The sequence below is a fragment of the Salmo salar genome, chromosome 09 (assembly GCF_965601325.2).
Source record: "Salmo salar chromosome 09, fSalSal1, whole genome shotgun sequence".
NCBI classification, from domain to species: Eukaryota; Metazoa; Chordata; class Actinopteri; order Salmoniformes; family Salmonidae; genus Salmo; species Salmo salar.
This window is the reverse complement of record NC_138299.1, coordinates 104,751,725-104,777,956: the sequence shown is the minus strand read 5'-3', so window position 1 is coordinate 104,777,956 and position 26,232 is coordinate 104,751,725. Positions and strand designations below refer to the sequence as shown.

Genomic DNA, 26,232 nt, shown 5'->3' with positions numbered 1-26,232 from the left:
AAACAACACATCAGAACTAAAACAACACATCAGAACTGAAACACATCAGAACTAAAACAACACATACTAACTAAAACAACACATCAGAACTGAAATAACACATCAGAACTAAAACAACACATCAGAACTAAAACAACACATCATATGAAACATGATTACATTATTAGTTAATATGACATGTTTACAATATAACATGTACAATACTACAATGTGTGTAGTAGCTAGCAACCTTTCGGTTACTAGCCCAACGCTCTAACCACTAGGCTACCTGCCACCCCAATATACATACATAATCATATATATATATATATATATATATATATATATACTCAAAAAAATTAAGGGAACACTTAAACAACACAATGTAACTCCAAGTCAATCACACTTCTGTGAAATCAAACTGTCCACTTAGGAAGCAACACTGATTGACAATACATTTCACATGCTGTTTTGCAAATTGAATAGACAACAGGTGGAAATTATAGGCAATAAGCAAGACACCCCGAATAAAGGAGTGGTTCTGCAGGTGGTGACCACAGACCACTTCTCAGTTCCTATGCTTCCTGGCTGATGTTTTGGTCACTTTTGAATGCTGGCGGTGCTTTCACTCTAGTGGTAGCATGAGACGGAGTCTACAACCCACACAAGTGGCTCAGGTAGTGCAGCTCATCCAGGATGGCACATCAATGCGAGCTGTGGCAAGAAGGTTTGCTGTGTCTGTCAGCGTAGTGTCCAGAGCATGGAGGCGCTACCAGGAGACAGGCCAGTACATCAGGAGACGTGGAGGAGGCCGTAGGAGGGCAACAACCCAGCAGCAGGACCGGTACCTCCGCCTTTGTGCAAGGAGGAGCAGGAGGAGCACTGCCAGAGCCCTGCAAAATGACCTCCAGCAGGCCACAAATGTGCATGTGTCTGCTCAAACGGTCAGAAACAGACTCCATGAGGGTGGTATGAGGGCCCGACGTCCACAGGTGGGGGTTGTGCTTACAGCCCAACACTGTGCAGGACATTTGGCATTTGCCAGAGAACACCAAGATTGGCAAATTCGCCACTGGCGCCCTTTGCTCTTCACAGATGAAAGCAGGTTCACACTGAGCACGTGACAGATGTGACAGAGTCTGGAGACGCCATGGAGAACGTTCTGCTGCCTGCAACATCCTCCAGCATGACCGGTTTGGCGGTGGGTCAGTCATGGTGTGGGGTGGCATTTCTTTGGGGTGCCGCACAGCCCTCCATGTGCTCGCCAGAGGTAACCTGACTGCCATTAGGTACCCGAGATGAGATCCTCAGACCCCTTGTGAGACCATATGCTGGTGCGTTTGGCCCTGGGTTCCTCCTAATGCAAGACAATGCTAGACCTCATGTGGCTGGAGTGTGTCAGCAGTTCCTGCAAGAGGAAGGCATTGATGCTATGGACTGGCCCGCCCGTTCCCCAGACCTGAATCCAATTGAGCACATCTGGGACATCATGTCTCGCTCCATCCACCAACGCCACGTTGCACCACAGACTGTCCTGGAGTTGGCGGATGCTTTAGTCCAGGTCTGGGAGGAGATCCCTCAGGAGACCATCCGCCACCTCATCAGGAGCATGCCCAGGCATTGTAGGGAGGTCATACAGGCACGTGGAGGCCACACACACTACTGAGCCTCAGTTTGACTTGTTTTAAGGACATTACATCAAAGTTGGATCAGCCTGTAGTGTGGTTTTCCACTTTAATTTTGAGAGTGACTCCAAGTCCAGACCTCCATGGGTTGATAAATTGGATTTTCATTGATTATTTTTGTGTGATTTTGATGTCAGCACATTCAACTATGTAAAGAAAAAAGTATTTAATAATATTATTTCTTTCATTCAGATCTAGGATGTGTTATTTTAGTGTTCCCTTTATTTTTTTGAGCAGTGTATATGTACAGTTGAAGTCGGAAGTTTACATACACCTTAGCCAAATACATTTAAACTCAGTTTTTCACAATCCCTGACATTTAATCCTAGTACAAATTCCCTGTCTTACGTCAGCTAGGATCACCACTTTATTTTAAGAATGTGAAAAGTCAGAATAATAGTAGAGAGAATGATTTATTTCAGCTTTTATTTCTTTCATCACATTCCCAGTGAGTCAGAAGTTTACATACACTCAATTAGTATTTGGTAGCATTGCCTTTAAATTGTTTAACTTGGATCAAACGTTTCGGGCAGCCTTCCACAAGCTTCCCACTATAAGTTGGGTGAATTTTGGCCCATTCCTCCTGACAGAGCTGGTGTAACTGAGTCAGGTTAGTAGGTATTTTTGCTCGCACACGCTTTTTCAGTTCTGCCCACAACTTTTCCATAGGATTGAGGTCAGGGCTTTGCGATGGCCACTCCAATACCTTGACTTTGTTGTCCTTTAAGCCATTTTGCCACAACTTTGGAAGTATGCTTGGGGTCATTGTCCATTTGGAAGACCCATTTACGACCAAGCTTTAACTTTCTGACTGATGTCTTGAGATGTTGCTTCAATATATCCACATAATTTTCTTTCCTCATGAGCCATCTATTTTGTGAAGTGCACCAGACCCTCCTGCAGCAATGCACCCCCACAACCTGATGCTGCCACCCCCATGCTTCATGATTGGGATGGTGTTCTTTGGCTTGCAAGTCTCCCCTTTTTTCTACAAACATAACGATGGTCATTATGGCCAAACAGTTCTATTTTTTGTTTCATCAGACCAGAGGACATTTCTCCAAAAAGTACGATCTTTGTTCCCATGTGCAGTTGCAAACCGTAGTCTGGCTTTTTTATGGCGGTTTTGGAGTAGTGGCATCTTCCTTGCTGAGCGGCCTATCATGGCATTTCGCTATAGGACTCGTTTTACTGTGGGTATAGATACTTTTGTACCTGTTTCCTCCAGTAACTTCACAAGGTCCTTCGCTGTTGTTCTGGGATTGACTTGCACTTTTCTCACCAAAGTATCTTCATCTCTAGGAGACAGAACGCTTCTCCTTCCTGAGCAGTATGAGGGCTGCGTGGTCCCATGGTGTTTATACTCTAGCAGAGGGTAGCACACTCCCCCCCCCCCCCCCCCCCACCCCCCACACACACATTGTTTGTATTGTTTGTACAGATGAACGTGGTACCTTCAGGCATTTGGAAATTGCTCCCAATGATGAACCAGACTTGTGGAGGTCTACAATTTTTTTTCTGAGGTCTTGGCTGATTTCTTTTGATTTTCCCATGATGTCAAGCAAAGAGGCACTGAGTTTGAAGGTAGGCCTTGAAATACATTCACAGGTACACCTCCAATTGACTCAAATTATGTCAATTAGCCTATCAGAAGCTTCTAAAGCCATGACATAATTTTCTGGAATTTTCCAAGCTGTTTAAAGGCACAGTCAACTTAGCGTATGTAAACTTCTGACCGACTGGAATTGTGATACAGTGAATTATAAGTGAAATAATCTGTCTGAAAACAATTGTTGGAAAAATTACTTGTGTGTGTGTGTAGAGTGTGTGTGTTAGAGTGTGTGTGTGTATGTGTAGAGTGTGTGTGTATGTGTGTATTTGTAGAGAGTGTGTGTGTGTGTGTGTGTGTGTGTGTGTGTGTGTGTGTGTGTGTGTGTGTGTGTGTGTGTGTGTGTGTGTGGTGTGTGTGTGTGTGTGTGTGTGTGTGTGTGTGTGTGCTTCTCTCTTTAATAATAATTATTGTGTTTAGGAAGTGGGTTAACTGCCCCCTCACACTAAAATACAGCAGTCTTCTCAGTGTGTGTGTGTGTGTGTGTGTGTGTGTGTGTGTGTGTGTGTGTGTGTGTGTGTGTGTGTGTGTGCTTCTCTCTTTCAGTGAAACCCGTAATAGAAGAGGTTGTCTCTAATCCATCACATGATGGTGCTGCTGGCCATTAACTCATTATACTCACTTAGACCCACTTAAACTCATTAAAGTTCAATTAACTCATATCAGACCCCAGTCTCTTTGATGATGAAGACACCCACTTCTCATTAGACATTATCTGATCTGTTAACTCTCTATTTTAATATGGCTAGCGGGACACCTGTCGACAACTTCCGGTGAAATTGGAGGGTGCCCATTTCAAATAAATAATCATAAAAATGATGGATATTAAACATTTAGGTACGTACACGTGTCTTGTATCGGTTAAAAGCTTAAATTCTTGTTAATGTAACTGCATTGTCCGATTTACAATAGGCTTTACAGCGAAAGCATGCCATGCGATTGTTTGAGGACGGCGCCCCACATAACCATATTTTTCAACCAGCACAAGCTTCATAAAATCACAAATAGCGATTAAATATTCACTTACTTTTTGAAAATCTTCCTTTGATTTTTCATCCAAAGGGACCCAGCTATAACATGGAGTGTCATTTTGTTAGATAAAATCCTTCTTTATATCCCAAAAAATCTGTTTAGTTGGCGCCATCGATTTGAGTAATCCACTCGTTCAACATGCAGAGAAAGGAATCCAAAAAGCTACCGCTGAACTTTGTTAAAACAAGTCAAACTATGTTTATATTCAATCCTCAGGTACCCTAAAATTTTATTAAACTATAATATTTCATACATTTACATTTACATTTAAGTCATTTAGCAGACGCTCTTATCCAGAGCGACTTACAAATTGGTGCATTCACCTTATGATATCCAGTGGAACAACCACTTTACAATAGTACATCTATATCTTTTTTTGGGGGGGAGGGTAGGGGGGGTTAGAAGGATTACTTAATCCTATCCCAGGTATTCCTTAAAGAGGTGGGGTTTCAGGTGTCTCCGGAAGGTGGTGGTTGACTCCGCTGTCCTGGCGTCGTGAGGGAGCTTGTTCCAGCATAGGGGTGCCAGAGCAGCAAACAGTTTTGACTGGGCTGAGCGGGAACTGTGCTTCCTTAGAGGTAGGGGGGCCAGCAGGCCAGAGGTGGATGAACGCAGTGCCCTTGTTTGGGTGTAGGGCCTGATCAGAGCCTGAAGGTACGGAGGTGCCGTTCCCCTCACAGATCCGTAGGCAAGCACCATGGTCTTGTAGCGGATGCGAGCTTCAACTGGAAGCCAGTGGAGAGAGCGGAGGAGCGGGGTGACGTGAGAGAACTTGGGAAGGTTGAACACCAGACGGGCTGCGGCGTTCTGGATGAGTTGTAGGGGTTTAATGGCACAGGCAGGGAGCCCAGCCAACAGCGAGTTGCAGTAATCCAGACGGGAGATGACAAGTGCCTGGATTAGGACCTGCGCCGCTTCCTGTGTGAGGCAGGGTCGTACTCTGCGAATGTTGTAGAGCATGAACCTACAGGATCGGGTCACCGCCTTGATGTTAGTGGAGAACGACAGGGTGTTGTCCAGGGTCACGCCAAGGTTCTTAGCACTCTGGGAGGAGGACACAATGGAGTTGTCAACCGTGATGGCGAGATCATGGAACGGGCAGTCCTTCCCCGGGAGGAAGAGCAGCTCCGTCTTGCCGAGGTTCAGCTTGAGGTGGTGATCCGTCATCCACACTGATATGTCTGCCAGACATGCAGAGATGCGATTCGCCACCTGGTTATCAGAAGGGGGAAAGGAGAAGATTAATTGTGTGTCGTCTGCATAGCAATGATAGGAGAGGCCATGTGAGGATATGACAGAGCCAAGTGACTTGGTGTAGAGCGAGAATAGGAGAGGGCCTAGAACAGAGCCCTGGGGGACACCAGTGGTGAGAGCACGTGGTGCGGAGACAGATTCTCGCCACGCCACCTGGTAGGAGCGACCTGTCAGGTAGGACGCAATCCAAGCGTGGGCCGCGCCGGAGATGCCCAACTCAGAGAGGGTGGAGAGGAGGATCTGATGGTTCACAGTGTCAAAGGCAGCAGATAGGTCTAGAAGGATGAGAGCAGAGGAGAGAGAGTTAGCTTTAGCAGTGCGGAGAGCCTCCGTGACACAGAGAAGAGCAGTCTCAGTTGAATGACCAGTCTTGAAACCTGACTGATTTGGATCAAGAAGGTCATTCTGAGAGAGATAGCAGGAGAGCTGGCCAAGGACGGCACGTTCAAGAGTTTTGGAGAGAAAAGGGATACTGGTCTGTAGTTGTTGACATCGGAGGGATCGAGTGTAGGTTTTTTCAGAAGGGGTGCAACTCTCGCTCTCTTGAAGACGGAAGGGACGTAGCCAGCAGTCAGGGATGAGTTGATGAGCGAGGTGAGGTAAGGGAGAAGGTCTCCGGAAATGGTCTGGAGATGAGAGGAGGGGATAGGGTCAAGCGGGCAGGTTGTTGGGCGGCCGGCCGTCACAAGACGCGAGATTTCATCTGGAGAGAGAGGGGAGAAAGAGGTCAAAGCACAGGGTAGGGCAGTGTGAGCAGGACCAGCGGTGTCGTTTGACTTAGCAAATGAGGATCGGATGTCGTCGACCTTCTTTTCAAAATGGTTGACGAAGTCATCCGCAGAGAGGGAGGTGGGGGGGAGGGGGAGGAGGATTCAGGAGGGAGGAGAAGGTGGCAAAGAGCTTCCTAGGGTTAGAGGCAGATGCTTGGAATTTAGAGTGGTAGAAAGTGGCTTTAGCAGCAGAGACAGAAGAGGAAAATATAGAGAGGAGGGAGTGAAAGGATGCCAGGTCCGCAGGGAGGCGAGTTTTCCTCAATTTCCGCTCGGCTGCCCGGAGCCCTGTTCTGTGAGCTCGCAATGAGTCGTCGAGCCACGGAGCAGGACGGGAGGACCAAGCCGGCCTGGAGGATAGGGGACATAGTGAGTCAAAGGATGCAGAAAGGGAGGAGAGGAGGGTTGAGGAGGCAGAATCAGAAGATAGGTTGGAGAAGGTTTGAGCAGAGGGAAGAGATGATAGGATGGAAGAGGAGAGAGTAGCGGGAGAGAGAGAGCGAAGGTTGCGACGGCGCAATACCATCCGAGTAGGGGCAGAGTGAGAAGTGTTGGATGAGAGCGAGAGGGAAAAGGATACAAGGTAGTGGTCGGAGACTTGGAGGGGAGTTGCAATGAGATTAGTGGAAGAACAGCATCTAGTAAAGATGAGGTCAAGCGTATTGCCTGCCTTGTGAGTAGGGGGGGAAGGTGAGAGGGTGAGGTCAAAAGAGGAGAGGAGTGGAAAGAAGGAGGCAGAGAGGAATGAGTCAAAGGTAGACGTGGGGAGGTTAAAGTCACCCAGAACTGTGAGAGGTGAGCAATCCTCAGGAAAGGAACTTATCAAGGCGTCAAGCTCATTGATGAACTCTCCAAGGGAACCTGGAGGGCAATAAATGATAAGGATGTTAAGCTTGAAAGGGCTGGTAACTGTGACAGCATGGAATTCAAAGGAGGTGATAGACAGATGGGTCAGGGGAGGAAGAGAGAATGTCCACTTGGGAGAGATGAGGATTCCAGTGCCACCACCCCGCTGGCCAGATGCTCTTGGGGTATGCGAGAACACATGGGCAGATGAGGAGAGAGCAGTAGGAGTAGCAGTGTTATCTGTGGTAATCCATGTTTCCGTCAGCGCCAAGAAGTCGAGGGACTGGAGGGTAGCATAGGCTGAGATGAACTCTGCCTTGTTGGCCGCAGACCGGCAGACCGGCAGTTCCAGAGGCTGCCGGAGACCTGGAACTCCACGTGGGTCGTGCGCGCTGGGACCACCAGGTTAGAGTGGCAGCGGTCACGCGGTGTGAAGTATGTTCAATAGAAAAGCAAAATTAGCAGGTGCGCGTCCTCTGTCACACGCCCACAGACTGATTTCCAACTCTGACTCCCAGTACTAAAACTCAAAATTCTTCCTCATTTGGGAAGAAACAAGCCTGAAAACCTTGAACAAAGACTGTTGACATCTAGTGGAAGCCATAGGAATTGCAATCTGGGAGCTGGATTTAACTTTGTCCTTATACATTCTAATGGAAGAGCATGGGCTCTCCAAAAAAAAATCCAGTTGGTTTTTCTTTGGATTTTCTCCTACCATATCTATTGTGTTATAGTCTCCTACATTATTTTAACATTTCTACAAACTTCAAAGTGTTTTCTCTCCATTGGTACCAATTATATGCTTCTGGGCCTGAGTAACAGGAAGTTTACTTTGGGCACTTCAGTCAAGCGGAAATTCAGATTGAGAGTTAACAGTAACAGTTAGATAGATAGAGATAGAGAGTTAACAGTAACAGATAAATAGAGAGTTAACAGTAACAGATATATAGAGATAGAGAGTTAACAGATAGATAGAGATAGAGAGTTAACAGGTAGATAGAGTGTTAACAGTAACAGATCGATAGAGAGTTAACAGTAACAGATAGAGTTAACAGTAACATATAGATAGAGATAGAGAGTTAACAGTAACAGTTAGAGAGTTAACAGTAACAGATAGATACAGAGTTAACAGATAGAGTGTTAACAGTAACAGATAGATAGAGAGTTAACAGTTAGATAGAGAGTTGACAGTAACAGTTAGATAGAGAGTTGACAGTAACAGATAGATAGAGAGTTAACAGTTAGATAGAGAGTTAACAGTAACAGATAGATAGAGAGTTAACAGTAACAGTTAGATAGAGATAGAGAATTAACAGATAGATAGAGAGTTAACAGTTAGATAGAGAGTTAACAGTAACAGTTAGATAGAGAGTTAACAGTAACAGATAGATTGTCACGTTTGTCGTAAGGATTGGACCAAGGTGCAGTGGGAATGTGTATACTCATCTTCTTTTTTTTATTTAAAAGGAAAAACGTATACAAAACAACGAACGACACTAAACAGTCCTGTCAGGTGCACAGACACAAAACAGGAGACAACAACCCACAAAATCCCACAGAAAAACATCCCTCTTAAATAGGACCTTCAATAAGAAGCAACTAGGAGCAGCTGCTTCCAATTGAAGGTCAACCCCATAAACTAAACATAGAACTAGACATACTAGATAAACATAGAAATATACTAACATAGAACATAGCCCAACAAACCCCGAAACACTCTAAACAAACACCCCTCTCAAAACAGAACATAGCCCAACAAACCCCGAAACACTCGAAACAAACACACCCCTGCCACGTCCTGACCAATCTACAATAACCAATAACCCCTTTACTGGTCAGGACGTGACATAGATAGAGAGTTAACAGATAGATAGAGAGTTAACAGTAACAGATAGAGAGTTAACAGATAGATAGAGAGTTAACGGATAACAGCTTTGGGGATGACCAGTGCAATATACCTGCTGGAGCGCGTGCTACGGGTGGGTGTTGCTATGGTGACCAGTGAGCTGAGATAAGTCGGGGTTTTACCTAGCATAGCCTTATAGATGACCTGGAGCCAGTGGGTCTTGCAACGGATATGTAGTGAGGCCCAGCCAACGAGAGCATACAGGTCACAGTGGTGGGTAGTATATGGGGCTTTGGTGACAAAACAGATGGCACTGTGATAGACTACATCCAGTTTGCTGAGTAGAGTGTTGGAGGTTATGTTGTAAATGACATCGCTGAAGTCTAGGATCGGTAGGATAGTCAGTTTTACGAGGGTATGTTTGGCGGCATGAGTGAAGGAGGCTTTGTTGTGAAATAGGAAGCCGATTCTAGATTTAATTTTGGATTGGAGATGCTTAATGTAAGTCTTGAAGGAGAGTTTACAGTCTAACCAGACACCTAGGTATTTGTAGTTGTCCACATATTCTAAGTCAGAACCGTCCAGAGTAGTGATGCTAGTCGGGTGGGAGGGTGCGGGCAGCAATCGGTTGAAGAGCATGCATTTAGTTTTACTTGCATTTAAAAGTAGTTGGAGGCCACGGAAGGAGAGTTGTATGGCGTTGAAGCTCGTTTGGAGGTTTGTTAGCACATTGTCCAAAGAAGGGCCAGATGTATACAGAATGGTGTCGTCTGCGTAGAGATGGATCAGCGCATCACCAGCAACAAGAGCGACATCATTGATATATACAGAGAAAAGAGTCGGCCTGAGAATTGAACCCTGTGGCACCCCCATAGAGACTGCCAGAGGTCCGGACAACATGCTATTGTTTGAGGAGAGTGAACAATTTTGAACATGAAAAGTTAATAATAATCAAATGAGGCACATTTGGACAGTCTTGTTTCAACATTTTGAACAGAAATGCAATGGTTCATTGGATCAGTCTAAAACTTTGCACATACATTGACTCCATCTAGTGGCCAAAATCTAAATTGCACCTGGCTGGAATAATACATTGTGGCCTTTCTCTTGCATTTCAAAGATGATGGTACAAAAAAATACAAAAAGAAAAGTTTTTTTTTTTCTTTGTATTGTCTTTTACCAGATCTATTGTGTTATATTCTACTACATTCCTTTCACATTTCCCTAAACTTTAAAGTGTTTCTTTTCAAATGGTTCCAAGAATATACATATCTTTGCTTCAGGTCCTGAACTATAGGCAGTTAGATTTGTGTATGTCATTGTAGGTGAAAATTGAAAAAAAAAGGGCCAATCCTTATTAAGCATGGCATTTAGATGGTCATAAAACGAGATATCAGATGTTGGTGGTCGATATAATCCAATAATGGTGAGAATCATATGAGGGGAGAGGAAGACATTCAGCCCCATACATTACATGTCATTGGCACAGATAACATTGGTTACTCAAATATAGATTATTTCAATCCTTTATCAATGATTTCGGGTCTGGATGGCTAATTAGGGGGACTTTTCTCCACTTCTCCCAGAATTACATTCTCCATATCAGCCTTTTTTTCCTGCAGGTGACCTAACTCCAGATTCTGATAGGGAGCTTGGTACCCTGGGTGTACGTTGATTCCGGATTGTTTGAATGAAGCCCAGCATTGATGTTTGGCTACCTTCTTTTGTATTCCCCAGAGAGTTGCACCACCTTCGGGATCTCTTATTACCCTCAAGGTTTTCTATTGGGTTATGATTGTCTCTGGTCTCAGGAGCCACTTTCCCAGCTTCATTTCAAGCATTTTTCCTCTTGTTCTTCTTCTTGTTTTTTTTTCTTGGAATGAGAGGTCACTGTCGCAGACTCTGGCTCACCAGGTACCAACTTCAATGTTTCATTCACTCCGTCTTTGTCCTTGGGAGCCGAGGAATTATCCTCTTCAACCTCAAGTCTCACGTTCAGTCATTTCAGTTGAGATATGTGATACGTCTACCCTACACATGGGGAAAGGATTGTTGTCCTGCACATAGTGTGAAAACATTTCCTCTATGCACCTTATTTTGTCCAGTATAGTAGAACTGTACTCTACCATCTCCTGACATCCCCTCTAGCGTGAGATTGTCTCAGCCAGTTCTGTCAACGCGCAGAACCTTGTCCAACATAAAATATTTTGATCCATTGAGGGCCCATCTTTACACACCGTATTATAGGAATGATGGGTGCTGCTTCAACATATACAAAACCATCTCCATTGGAGTAGATTGTGAGTTCACCTTTGTATCTTATCATGCGTCTCATCACTCTCCCCACTGCCTTACATCCAGCTTTAGCCAGGAACTCAGTTGCAACACTACCATCTGCTGATTCAGGTAGTTCTTTAATTGTAACCTGAATGGAGTTCTGGTCAGCCATGCGCGACTTCAAACTGAACAGATTATTCTCTTTGAACACAACATGTTTTCCTCTGACTGTTATTCCTCTGATCAGAAGCTTTGTGTCACATCCTGACCAGTAAAGTGGTTATTTGTTATTATAGTTTGGTCAGGACGTGGCAGGGGGTGTTTGTTTTATGTGGTTCAGGGTTTGTTGGTTTATGTGTTTTGGAGAGGGGTGTTTGTTTAGATTAGTCTGGGGTTTTTGGTTAGGTTCTATGTTGTGTATTTCTATGTCTAATCTAGGGTGTTTAGTTCTATGTTTAGTTAATTGGGATTGGGCCTTCAATTGGAGGCAGCTGTTTCTCGTTGCCTCTGATTGAAGGTCCTATATATAGGGGTGTGTTTGTTATGGGTATTGTTGGAGGTTATTATTTTTTTTTTGCATAGCTGTGTGTAGTCTGCATTACTGTTTGCCGTCCGTTTGTTTTTCTTGTTTTGTTTAGTAAGTGTTCTAATAAAGTTATAATGAGCACTCAACCCGCTGCGCCTTGGTCCACTTCCTACAACGGCCGTTTCACTTTGCCCTTTCTTCCTTACTAAGAACTCGTTTAATAGTAATATTTATATATTATATATCTCCTAGTGATGTTTAATAGTAATATTTATATTAGGCATGTACTAGAGGGGGGTAGATGGGCGTTGTTCAATTTATTTTTGTATTTTGTGTATTTTACCTGCTTTTTCTCCCCAATTGTCATTGCTGCAACTCCCCAACGGCCTCGAGAGGCAAAGGTCGAGTCATGTGTCCTCCGAAACATGACCCGCCAAGCCGCACTTCTTAACACCCGCCCACTTAATCCGGAAGCCAGCCGCACCAATATGTCGGAGGAAACACCGATCAACTGACGACTATTGTCAGCTTGCAGGCCCCCGGCCCGCCACATGGAGTCGCTAGAGTGCGATGAGCCAAGTAAAGCCCCGCCGGCCAAACCCTCCCCTTACCCGGATGACGCTAGGCCGGTTGTGACACAGCCCGGGAACGAACCCGGGTCTGTAGTGACGCCTCTAACACTGCGAGTAGTTTTGATCTTGAGCATGTTGTGTCGAACGTTCACCTGTTTCAGAATAAAGGGCTCAATCAGCACATCTTCAGTCAGCAGATACAGTATTTACATTTACGTCATTTAGCAGACGCTCAACACATTCAGACACACACACACACACCTCAAACCTCACACACACACACTAAAGTCAGTGGATAATATCCCCTCCCTCCAGATGGTGTGTGAGGCGGCAACAAATGGCTCTCTACTCCCGTCCCACTGAGATTAAAATAATAAGCATGCATTTACAAATCTGTACTGGCACAAAAACAAAAATGAAATTAACGAGTTCTGCCATGCGGGGACAATAAGCAGGAGTCTAATGGTTACAGTGGTGACTTCATCATCATAGAACAGGTAGAAGAGATGAAGGGAGGGAGGGAGGGAGGGAGGGAGGGAGGGAGGGAGGGAGGGAGGGAGGGAGGGAGGGAGGGAGGGAGGGGAGGTAGGAAGGTAACAGAAATAGGGAGGGAGGTAGCAGAAATTGGGAGGGAGGGAGGGAGGGACAGGGGAGGGAAGGAGGGAGGGACAGGGGAGGGAAGGAGGTAGCAGAGAGAGGGAGGGAGACTTCTGTATTAGCATGCTAATGTAATTCTTAGGAGGCCGGAGCACAGACACACAGAGATGCAGGGGATATAACCTTGCCGTGACTTTAAAGGAATGTTAAGACAACGTGAGCCGACCTGCTGTGGCTTCACGTAGTGGCCCCATCTACCTAAGATGTGTGTGTGTGAGTGTGTGAGTGTGTGAGTGTGTGAGTGAGTGAGTGAGTGAGTGAGTGAGTGAGTGAGTGAGTGAGTGAGTGAGTGAGTGAGTGAGTGAGTGAGTGAGTGAGTGAGTGAGTGAGTGTTCATAGTCGCCTGTACAACGGAATAGCATCCCCACTTTCAAAATAGGGAACAAACGTATGTTTTTGCAGCCCCACTTTTTTTTACGAGAAAATTATAATTAATTTTTCATTTTCAAAGATTAGGTATGTTTTGATATAGTCTGTATTTAGATAGATGTCAATTTTTTGATGTGATATAATAATTAACAGATAGCATTTTGCTTCCCTCCCCCTGTCACCTCTAGATGAATGGTTTTGACCACTCTAAAGTTTTGCTTCCCTCCCTCCGTCTCCTCTAGATGAATGGTTATACCCATTATAGTTTTGCGTCCCTCCCTCCGTCTCCTCTAAATGAATGGTTATTCCCATTATAGTTTTGCGTCCCTCCCTCCGTCTCCTCTAGATGAATGGTTATTCCCATTATAGTTTTGCGTCCCTCCCTCCGTCTCCTCTAGATGAATGGTTATTCCCATTATAGTTTTGCGTCCCTCCCTCCGTCTCCTCTAGATGAATGGTTATTCCCATTATAGTTTTGCGTCCCTCCCTCCGTCTCCTAGATGAATGGTTATTCCCATTATAGTTGTGCGTCCCTCCCTCCGTCTCCTCTAGATGAATGGTTATTCCCATTATAGTTGTGCGTCCCTCCCTCCGTCTCCTCTAGATGAATGGTTATTCCCATTATAGTTTTGCGTCCCTCCCTCTGTCTCCTCTAGATGAATGGTTATTCCCATTAGAGTTGTGCGTCCCTCCCTTCCAACACTGCGTTGGTTCAGTTAGAAAGCAATAGTTGACCCACTGGTGGTTAAAATATAAAGGCACCTGATGAAGACAATGTTTATCTACTGTGGTGTTACATGTGTATCATTGCTTCATGTCTGATGGTGTTGATCTGATGGTGTTGGTCTGATGGTGTTGATGGTGTTGGTCTGATCGTGTTGATGGTGTTGGTCTGATGGTGTTGATGGTGTTGGTCTGATGGTGTTGATGGTGTTGGTCTGATGGTGTTGGTCTGATGGTGTTGGTCTGATGGTGTTGATGGTGTTGGTCTGATGGTGTTGATGGTATTGGTCTGATGGTGTTGATGGTGTTGGTCTGATGGTGTTGGTCTGATGGTGTTGGTCTGATGGTGTTGATGGTGTTGGTCTGATGGTGTTGGTCTGATGGTGTTGGTCTGATGATGCTGGTATGATGGTGTTGATCTGATGGTGTTGATGGTGTTGGTCTGATGGTGTTGGTCTGATGGTGTTGATGGTGTTAGTCTGATGGTGCTGGTATGATGGTGTTGATCTGATGGTGTTGATGGTGTTGGTCTGATGGTGTTGATGGTGTTGGTCTGATGGTGTTGATGGTGTTGGTCTGATGGTGTTGGTCTGATGGTGTTGATGGTGTTGGTCTGATGGTGTTGGTCTGATGGTGTTGATCTGATGGTGTTGATCTGATGGTGTTGGTCTGATGGTGTTGATGGTGTTGGTCTGATGGTGTTGATCTGATGGTGTTGATGGTGTTGGTCTGATGGTGTTGATGGTGTTGGTCTGATGGTGTTGATCTGATGGTGCTGGTCTGATGGTGTTGATCTGATGGTGTTGATCTGATGGTGCTGGTCTGATGGTGTTGATGGTGTTGATGGTGTTGGTTTGAAGGTGTTGATGGTATTGGTCTGATGGTGTTGATGGTGTTGGTCTGATGGTGTTGATCTGATGGTGTTGATCTGATGGTGTTGGTCTGATGGTGTTGATGGTATTGGTCTGATGGTGTTGGTCTGATGGTGTTGGTCTGATGGTGTTGGTCTGATGGTGTTGATGGTGTTGGTCTGATGGTGTTGATGGTGTTGGTCTGATGGTGTTGGTCTGATAGTGTTGATGGTATTGGTCTGATGGTGTTGGTCTGATAGTGTTGATGGTGTTGGTCTGATGGTGTTGGTCTGATGGTGTTGATGGTATTGGTCTGATGGTGTTGGTCTGATAGTGTTGATGGTGTTGGTCTGATGGTGTTGATGGTATTGGTCTGATGGTGTTGGTCTGATAGTGTTGATGGTGTTGGTCTGATGGTGTTGATCTGATGGTGCTGGTCTGATGGTGTTGGTCTGATGGTGTTGATGGTATTGGTCTGATGGTGTTGGTCTGATGGTGTTGATCTGATGGTGTTGATGGTGTTGGTTTGATGGTGTTGATCTGATGGTGTTGATCTGATGGTGTTGATGGTATTGGTCTGATGGTGTTGATGGTATTGGTTTGATGGTGTTGATCTGATGGTGTTGGTCTGATGGTGTTGATGGTATTGGTCTGATGGTGTTGGTCTGATGGTGTTGATCTGATGGTGTTGATGGTGTTGGTTTGATGGTGTTGATCTGATGGTGTTGGTCTGATGGTGTTGATGGTGTTGATCTGATGGTGTTGATGGTATTGGTCTGATGGTGTTGATGGTGTTGGTCTGATGGTGTTGGTCTGATGGTGTTGGTCTGATGGTGTTGATGGTGTTGATCTGATGGTGTTGATCTGATGGTGTTGATGGTATTGGTCTGATGGTGTTGATGGTGTTGATCTGATGGTGTTGATGGTATTGGTCTGATGGTGTTGATGGTGTTGGTCTGATGGTGTTGGTCTGATGGTGTTGGTCTGATGGTGTTGATGGTGTTGCTCTGATGGTGTTGGTCTGATGGTGTTGGTTTGATGGTGTTGATGGTGTTGCTCTGATGATGCTGGTATGATGGTGTTGATCTGATGGTGTTGGTCTGATCGTGTTGATGGTATTGGTCTGATGGTGTTGATGGTATTGGTCTGATGGTGTTGATGGTATTGGTCTGATGGTGTTGATCTGATGGTATTGGTCTGATGGTGTTGATGGTGTTGGTCTGATGGTATTGGTCTGATGGTGTTGATGGTGTTGGTCTGATGGTGTTGATCTGATGGTGTTGGTCTGATGGTGTTGATGGTATTGGTCTGATGGTGTTGGTCTGATGGTGTTGGTCTGATGGTGTTGATGGTGTTGGTCTGATGGTGTTGGTCTGATGGTGTTGGTCTGATGATGCTGGTATGATGGTGTTGATCTGATGGTGTTGATGGTGTTGGTCTGATGGTGTTGGTCTGATGGTGTTGCTGGTGTTAGTCTGATGGTGCTGGTATGATGGTGTTGATCTGATGGTGTTGATGGTGTTGGTCTGATGGTGTTGATGGTGTTGGTCTGATGGTGTTGATGGTGTTGGTCTGATGGTGTTGGTCTGATGGTGTTGATGGTGTTGGTCTGATGGTGTTGGTCTGATGGTGTTGATGGTGTTGGTCTGATGGTGTTGATGGTATTGGTCTGATGGTGTTGATGGTGTTGGTCTGATGGTGTTGGTCTGATGGTGTTGGTCTGATGGTGTTGATGGTGTTGGTCTGATGGTGTTGATGGTGTTGGTCTGATGATGCTGGTATGATGGTGTTGATCTGATGGTGTTGATGGTATTGGTCTGATGGTGTTGATGGTGTTGGTCTGATGGTGTTGGTCTGATGGTGTTGGTCTGATGGTGTTGATGGTGTTGGTCTGATGGTGTTGATGGTGTTGGTCTGATGATGCTGGTATGATGGTGTTGGTCTGATGGTGTTGATCTGATGGTGCTGGTATGATGGTGTTGGTCTGATGGTGTTGATGGTATTGGTCTGATGGTGTTGGTCTGATGGTGTTGATGGTGTTGGTTTGATGGTGTTGATGGTATTGGTCTGATAGTGTTGATGGTGTTGGTCTGATGGTGTTGATCTGATGGTGCTGGTATGATGGTGTTGGTCTGATGGTGTTGATGGTATTGGTCTGATGGTGTTGGTCTGATGGTGTTGATGGTGTTGGTTTGATGGTGTTGATGGTGTTGGTCTGATGGTGTTGATCTGATGGTGTTGATCTGATGGTGTTGATGGTATTGGTCTGATGGTGTTGATGGTGTTGGTCTGATGGTGTTGATGGTGTTGGTCTGATGGTGTTGGTCTGATGGTGTTGATGGTGTTGGTCTGATCGTGTTGATGGTGTTGGTCTGATGGTGTTGGTTTGATGGTGTTGATGGTATTGGTCTGATGGTGTTGATGGTGTTGGTCTGATCGTGTTGATGGTGTTGGTCTGATGGTGTTGGTTTGATGGTGTTGATGGTGTTGCTCTGATGATGCTGGTATGATGGTGTTGATCTGATGGTGTTGGTCTGATCGTGTTGATGGTGTTGGTCTGATGGTGTTGGTTTGATGGTGTTGATGGTATTGGTCTGATGGTGTTGATGGTGTTGGTCTGATCGTGTTGATGGTGTTGGTCTGATGGTGTTGGTTTGATGGTGTTGATGGTGTTGCTCTGATGATGCTGGTATGATGGTATTGGTCTGATGGTGTTGATGGTATTGGTCTGATGGTGTTGATGGTATTGGTCTGATGGTGTTGATGGTATTGGTCTGATGGTGTTGATGGTATTGGTCTGATGGTGTTGATGGTATTGGTCTGATGGTGTTGATGGTGTTGGTCTGATGGTGTTGGTCTGATGGTGTTGGTCTGATGGTGTTGATGGTGTTGGTCTGATGGTGTTGGTCTGATGGTGTTGGTCTGATGGTGTTGATGGTGTTGGTTTGATGGTGTTGATGGTGTTGGTCTGATGGTGTTGATCTGATGGTGTTGGTCTGATGGTGTTGATGGTATTGGTCTGATGGTGTTGATGGTGTTGGTCTGATGGTGTTGATGGTGTTGGTCTGATGGTGTTGGTCTGATGGTGTTGGTCTGATGATGCTGGTATGATGGTGTTGATCTGATGGTGTTGATGGTATTGGTCTGATGGTGTTGGTCTGATGGTGTTGATGGTGTTGGTCTGATGGTGTTGATGGTATTGGTCTGATGGTGTTGATGGTGTTGGTCTGATGGTGTTGGTCTGATGGTGTTGGTTTGATGGTGTTGATGGTATTGGTCTGATGGTGTTGATGGTGTTGGTCTGATGGTGTTGATGGTATTGGTCTGATGGTGTTGATGGTGTTGGTCTGATGGTGTTGGTCTGATGGTGTTGGTCTGATGGTGTTGATGGTGTTGGTCTGATGGTGTTGATGGTGTTGGTCTGATGGTATTGGTCTGATGGTGTTGGTCTGATGGTGTTGGTCTGATGGTGTTGATGGTGTTGGTCTGATGGTGTTGGTCTGATGGTGTTGGTCTGATGATGCTGGTATGATGGTGTTGATCTGATGGTGTTGATGGTGTTGGTCTGATGGTGTTGGTCTGATGGTGTTGATGGTGTTAGTCTGATGGTGCTGGTATGATGGTGTTGATCTGATGGTGTTGATGGTGTTGGTCTGATGGTGTTGATGGTGTTGGTCTGATGGTGTTGGTCTGATGGTGTTGATGGTGTTGGTCTGATGGTGTTGGTCTGATGGTGTTGATGGTGTTGGTCTGATGGTGTTGATGGTATTGGTCTGATGGTGTTGATGGTGTTGGTCTGATGGTGTTGGTCTGATGGTGTTGGTCTGATGGTGTTGATGGTGTTGGTCTGATGGTGTTGATGGTGTTGGTCTGATGATGCTGGTATGATGGTGTTGATCTGATGGTGTTGATGGTATTGGTCTGATGGTGTTGATGGTGTTGGTCTGATGGTGTTGTTCTGATGGTGTTGGTCTGATGGTGTTGATGGTGTTGGTCTGATGGTGTTGATGGTGTTGGTCTGATGATGCTGGTATGATGGTGTTGGTCTGATGGTGTTGATCTGATGGTGCTGGTATGATGGTGTTGGTCTGATGGTGTTGATGGTATTGGTCTGATGGTGTTGGTCTGATGGTGTTGATGGTGTTGGTTTGATGGTGTTGATGGTATTGGTCTGATAGTGTTGATGGTGTTGGTCTGATGGTGTTGATCTGATGGTGCTGGTATGATGGTGTTGGTCTGATGGTGTTGATGGTATTGGTCTGATGGTGTTGGTCTGATGGTGTTGATGGTGTTGGTTTGATGGTGTTGATGGTGTTGGTCTGATGGTGTTGATCTGATGGTGTTGATCTGATGGTGTTGATGGTATTGGTCTGATGGTGTTGATGGTGTTGGTCTGATGGTGTTGATGGTGTTGGTCTGATGGTGTTGGTCTGATGGTGTTGATGGTGTTGGTCTGATCGTGTTGATGGTGTTGGTCTGATGGTGTTGGTTTGATGGTGTTGATGGTATTGGTCTGATGGTGTTGATGGTGTTGGTCTGATCGTGTTGATGGTGTTGGTCTGATGGTGTTGGTTTGATGGTGTTGATGGTGTTGCTCTGATGATGCTGGTATGATGGTGTTGATCTGATGGTGTTGGTCTGATCGTGTTGATGGTGTTGGTCTGATGGTGTTGGTTTGATGGTGTTGATGGTATTGGTCTGATGGTGTTGATGGTGTTGGTCTGATCGTGTTGATGGTGTTGGTCTGATGGTGTTGGTTTGATGGTGTTGATGGTGTTGCTCTGATGATGCTGGTATGATGGTATTGGTCTGATGGTGTTGATGGTATTGGTCTGATGGTGTTGATGGTATTGGTCTGATGGTGTTGATGGTATTGGTCTGATGGTGTTGATGGTATTGGTCTGATGGTGTTGATGGTATTGGTCTGATGGTGTTGATGGTGTTGGTCTGATGGTGTTGGTCTGATGGTGTTGGTCTGATGGTGTTGATGGTGTTGGTCTGATGGTGTTGGTCTGATGGTGTTGGTCTGATGGTGTTGATGGTGTTGGTTTGATGGTGTTGATGGTGTTGGTCTGATGGTGTTGATCTGATGGTGTTGGTCTGATGGTGTTGATGGTATTGGTCTGATGGTGTTGATGGTGTTGGTCTGATGGTGTTGATGGTGTTGGTCTGATGGTGTTGGTCTGATGGTGTTGGTCTGATGATGCTGGTATGATGGTGTTGATCTGATGGTGTTGATGGTATTGGTCTGATGGTGTTGGTCTGATGGTGTTGATGGTGTTGGTCTGATGGTGTTGATGGTATTGGTCTGATGGTGTTGATGGTGTTGGTCTGATGGTGTTGGTCTGATGGTGTTGGTTTGATGGTGTTGATGGTATTGGTCTGATGGTGTTGATGGTGTTGGTCTGATGGTGTTGATGGTATTGGTCTGATGGTGTTGATGGTGTTGGTCTGATGGTGTTGGTCTGATGGTGTTGGTCTGATGGTGTTGATGGTGTTGGTCTGATGGTGTTGATGGTGTTGGTCTGATGGTGTTGGTCTGATGGTGTTGATGGTGTTGGTCTGATGGTGTTGATGGTGTTGGTCTGATGGTGTTGGTCTGATGGTGTTGGTTTGATGGTGTTGATGGTATTGGTCTGATGGTGTTGATGGTATTGGTCTGATGGTGTTGATGGTGTTGGTCTGATGGTGTTGGTCTGATGGTGTTGGTCTGATGGTATTGGTCTGATGGTGTTGGTTTGATGGTGTTGATGGTGTTGGTCTGATGATGCTGGTATGATGGTGTTGGTCTGATCGTGTTGATGGTATTGGTCTGATGGTGTTGATGGTATTGGTCTGATGGTGTTGATGGTGTTGGTCTGATGGTGTTGGTCTGATGGTGTTGGTTTGATGGTGTTGATGGTATTGGTCTGATGGTGTTGATGGTGTTGGTCTGATGGTGTTGATGGTATTGGTCTGATGGTGTTGATGGTGTTGGTCTGATGGTGTTGATGGTATTGGTCTGATGATGCTGGTATGATGGTGTTGGTCTGATGGTGTTGATGGTGTTGGTCTGATGGTGTTGATGGTATTGGTCTGATGGTGTTGATCTGATGGTGTTGGTCTGATGGTGTTGATGGTATTGGTCTGATGGTGTTGATGGTATTGGTCTGATCGTGTTGATGGTATTGGTCTGATGATGCTGGTATGATGGTGTTGGTCTGATGGTGTTGATGGTATTGGTCTGATGGTGTTGATGGTATTGGTCTGATGGTGTTGATGGTATTGGTCTGATGATGCTGGTATGATGGTGTTGGTCTGATGGTGTTGATGGTGTTGGTCTGATGGTGTTGATGGTATTGGTCTGATGATGCTGGTATGATGGTGTTGGTCTGATGGTGTTGATGGTATTGGTCTGATGGTGTTGATGGTATTGGTCTGATGGTGTTGATGGTTTTGGTCTGATGATGCTGGTATGATGGTGTTGATCTGATGGTGTTGGTCTGATCGTGTTGATGGTATTGGTCTGATGGTGTTGATGGTTTTGGTCTGATGGTGCTGGTATGATGGTGTTGAGTATTCTCGATGGCTGTCAATGAGTATTCTCGAGGGCTGTCAATGAGTATTCTCGACGGCTGTCAATGAGTATTCTCGAGGGCTGTCAATGAATAGCTCACTAGTAGATAGTGAGAAATAATCAGTTGGACTAATATTCCATAATTAAAATTGTGAAATAATGTTCCTCACCAAAAACTGTTTACAGGCATTTATCACCATTCTGCTTTTTGCTATCTGGTTTCCCAAATTCCACCGGACATGTTCCAAAAGTAACAGTCCTGTCTGAACACCATATACACTGTAGCCTCTTCCAGGTTATAATGTAACCAAGCCGCGTCTGTATGTTGAACTCCATATACACTGTAACCTCTTCCAGGTTATAATGTAACCATGTCTGTATGCAGAAAAAAACACAGGATATTTGTATCTCAATAAAACAGCTCTGCTTGGTTTGGTGAGTAATATCGACCAAATAAGCAATTTCCGCCCTCTTTGCATCAAATATGTATGCTGCGGAGACAAGTTAATTTGAAAAATGTTCAGGGTGACGGTGCTTCAAACAACAGCGCCCCAAAAAAATTAAACGTTGGAGGAAAAGTGGAACGGTCAATTAGTGTGCTTGCTGAAACTACACTTTTGTTATTCTTCTTCTTCTTTATTTCTTATGATAATTCTGCTTCTTCACGATGTGTTGTCAATATGTAGACTACTCACTGTGGCTGCTGTTCAAAAGGTCACTATTAAACAGAATGACAATTTAAACAATTATTGATACTTAGTAGCCTAGTCCTTTGTTCAAATGAAAAACCCTTTTATTTTCTCTTTATCCTAAAATTGGTAAGATTCTCAAGGTAGAATTTTTATTTTTTAAATAAATGTGTGGTTTTAATAACCACAACGCAGTTATATGATATATGCAATTGTGTTATTTGTTCATATTCATAACATGTGGCAGATAGCCTAGTGGTTAGAGCACTGGACTTGTAACCGAAGCTGTCATTGAAAATAAGAATTTGTTCTTAACTGACTTGCCTTGTTAAATAAAGGTAAAAAAAAGAAATGTAAAAAATCCGGCCTACAACATGCCTGCTGTATATGAGAAGTTAGCCTTTATGAAAGAAAAGGTTGGAGACCCCTGCTATAGGCCAAACTGTTCAAATATGGCCCATATTACCTGCTATAGCCCAAACTGTTCAAATATGGCCCATATTACCTGCTATAGGCCAAACTGTTCAAATATGGCCCATATTACCTGCTATAGCCCAAACTGTTCAAATGTGACCCATATTCCCAGAGCTACATGTTATTCTTTCTTTTGCAGATTCAGGGTCGCAATTTATGGATTTACAGTGCTTATGACTTAAATCTGCTTGAAAATCTGAAATGAATAATGGGCAAATATTGCACAATCATAGAGATTTACCCAGAAAGACTCACAGCTGTAACCTCTGCCAAAGGAGATTCTAACGTATTGATTCCGGGGTGTGAATACTCATCAAAATATATTATTCTTCATTATTCTTCATTAATCATAAAAAAAACAAAGAACATTTTTCTTCCACTTTGAAATTACAGAGCATTTTGTGTAAATTGTTGACAAAAAAAAGTGTCAATTAAATCCATTTTACTTTGTAACACAATAAAATGTGAAGAAATCCAAGACTTTCTATAGCTGCCCTCCAAAAAAATCTAATGTGACAAAGATAATGGTAAAATAATAATACGTTTGCAATACTATTTTCATGAGAACATAATCAATAACCAAATTTAAGTGCAAAACTCCAGTTTGCATTTTTCAAATGGACAGTTCTTGTTCAATGCCCTTGCAGATAACACTACCTTTGTAAGAACATTTGCTAGAAGATAAATCAATCAAAGTTTACGTGTAATTGTGCTACATTACTGGGATTGCATTATTTGACACAAAAAAAGGAGATGAAAATTTAATGTGCAATTTAATTTAGCTTTTTCTTAACCTACTAAAGTAAACCATTCAAATTCAAAATCCTTATTGGGTAAAACAATATTATTCCTCCCATTTTTTTCGATTTCATTTCCTCATTGTCATGCTTTATCCTGGCCACATTCTTAACAGTTTGGCCTGTCAATCGATCACTGTGGGTGGGATTGCCAGGGGAGGAGCAGGATATTAGTGAGACTCACAGGGTGGTAGTGTTTCAGACCTGTCAATCGATCACAATGGGTGGGATTGTCAGGGAAGGGAGTAGATTAGTAATCTAGTTATTAAAACACTTTTTCAATGTAATTTATTATAATAAAACTTGAGAAAAAGTATTTCCCCTGTTCAGAAACTGTGTAGAACTGCACTGCCCCCTACTGAGCTTTTTCACCCCCCCCCCCCCCCTTTCAGACTAAGTCTTACCCATGAGTGTGTGTGCCTCCCTTCCTCCTTCTGATTCTCTCTCTGTGTCTCTCTCTGTGTCTCTCTCTGTGTCTCTCTCTCTCACGCTCTCTCTCTCTGTCTCTCTCTCTCTCTCTGTCTAGGAGGTGATGCAGATGGAGAGACAGCTAGGAGGTCGTCTGATTGATGAGCCCCACGTCCTGCTGTTTAAAGACAGCTACCACAACCTGCGCCTCTCCATCCACGACATGCCCCAGGCACACTGGAGGAGCAAACTACTGGCTGGGTACCAGGTGAGTTACGGTCAGGGTTAAGACCCATCCACGACATGCCCCAGGCACACTGGAGGAGCAAACTACTGGCTGGGTACCAGGTGAGTTAGGGTCAGGGTTAAGACCCATCCACGACATGCCCCAGGCACACTGGAGGAGCAAACTACTGGCTGGGTACCAGGTGAGTTAGGGTCAGGGTTAAGACCCATCCACGACATGCCCCAGGCACACTGGAGGAGCAAACTACTGGCTGGGTACCAGGTGAGTTAGGGTCAGGGTTAAGACCCATCCACGACATGCCCCAGGCACACTGGAGGAGCAAACTACTGGCTGGGTACCAGGTGAGTTAGGGTCAGGGTTAAGACCCATCCACGACATGCCCCAGGCACACTGGAGGAGCATACTACTGGCCGGATACCAGGTGAGTTTCAAATATATTTTCATTGTCAGTTACACCGAATATGTGCAGTGAAATGTGTTGTTTTACTGGGTCAGCCATAGCAGTACTGCGTCCCAAGAGCAAATTCAGGTTTAGTGCCTTGCTTAAGGGCACATCGGCAGTTTTGTTTTACAGCTAATTTCCTGCAACTCTACACATTTTGGAACAGGGCGGAGAGAAACGTTTGCAGTGATATCTGAGTGAGCGTGACTAACTGCAGTAACCTGGTATATTTATGTTTACCAATAGATGGCAGTATTGACTCAAGACAGTGGTTTGCTTTCCGATTTCCGTAGCTGTTTTCTATGTCTGCTACTGTTGAAGTCGGAAGTTAACATACACCTTAGCCAAATACATTTAAACTCAGTTTTTCACATTTCCTGACATTTTATCCTCGTAAAAATTCACTGTCTTAGGTCAGTTAGGATCACCACTTTATTTTAAGAATGTTTAATGTCGAAATAATAGTAGAGAGAATGATTCGTTTCAGCTTTTCTTTCTTTCATCACATTCCCAGTGGGTCATAAGTTTACATACACTCAATTGGAACTTGGTAGCATTGCCTTTAAATTGTTTAACCCCTGGTCGGGCTCCGTCCCGTATGCGGGACGGACATCCAGCGAAAAATCCTATCTCCATTAGCATAACAAAATGTAATATTTTTTTTTTTCAAATATAGGACTATGTTATATCGTTTTATAGATACACCTCTCCTGAATCGAACCACGTTGTCCGATTTCAAAAAGGCTTTACAGCAAAAGCAAAACATTAGATTATGTTAGAGGAGTATATCGTAAAAGTAGCCACTTAGCCATTTTCCGACCAACCACATGCATCACAAATAACCAAAAAACAGCTAAATGCAGCACTAACCTTTGACAATCTTCATCAGATGACACTCCTAGGACATCATGTTACACAATACATGCATTCTTTTGTTCGATAAAGTTCATATTTATATATAAAAACAGCATTTTACATCGGCGCGTAACGTTGACTATTTTCTCTCAAATGCGTCCGGTGAAACAGCGCTACAATTTACTAAATTACTATTCGAAAACATTTTTAAAATGTAAAATTGTCATTCCAAGATTTATAGATTAGCATCTCTTGAAAGCACCTGCAATGCCAGATTTAAAGATAACTTTACTGGGTAATCACACTTTGCGATAAAAGAGGATGCGATACTCAGAAAAATAGGCTACCGTTACAGGTCAGCGCCATCTTGGAACAATCGCATATCAAATCTACTCTTGTATACTATTGTCAATAATCCCTTACCTTTGATTATCTTCATCAGAAAGCACTTCCAGGAATCCCAGGTCCACAACAAATGTATTTTCATTCGAAAAAGTTAATCCTTTACGTCCCAATAGCTTGTTCTTGTTAGCGCGTTCTGAAGGCTGCACCAAAAGTTCCGTCGGCTGCGGGACTCCTCTTTCAATAAAATGCTTTTTTTTATTTATTTAGGTTCGTTCAAACATGTCAAACGTTGTATAACATAAATCTTTAGGGCCTTTTTCAACCAGAGCTCCAATAAGATTCAAGGGGGACGATTGCATTGTCTTTCAAAACGTTTCGAAAGGGGAGGGTAGCCAGGGTGTCATAATGGTGATGGCCCTCCTC

General features: G+C 44.4%; 1 protein-coding gene across 1 annotated transcript in view; it reads left to right on the top strand.

Annotated features, from left to right (window-relative positions):
* LOC106560686 (netrin receptor UNC5A) overlaps positions 1–26,232 on the top strand; it is a 246,842-nt gene that overhangs the window by 196,465 nt on the left and 24,145 nt on the right. The window contains 1 exon segment of the mRNA XM_082956110.1: positions 24,039–24,188. Within this exon segment, the coding sequence (XP_082812236.1) occupies positions 24,039–24,188 (150 nt within the window).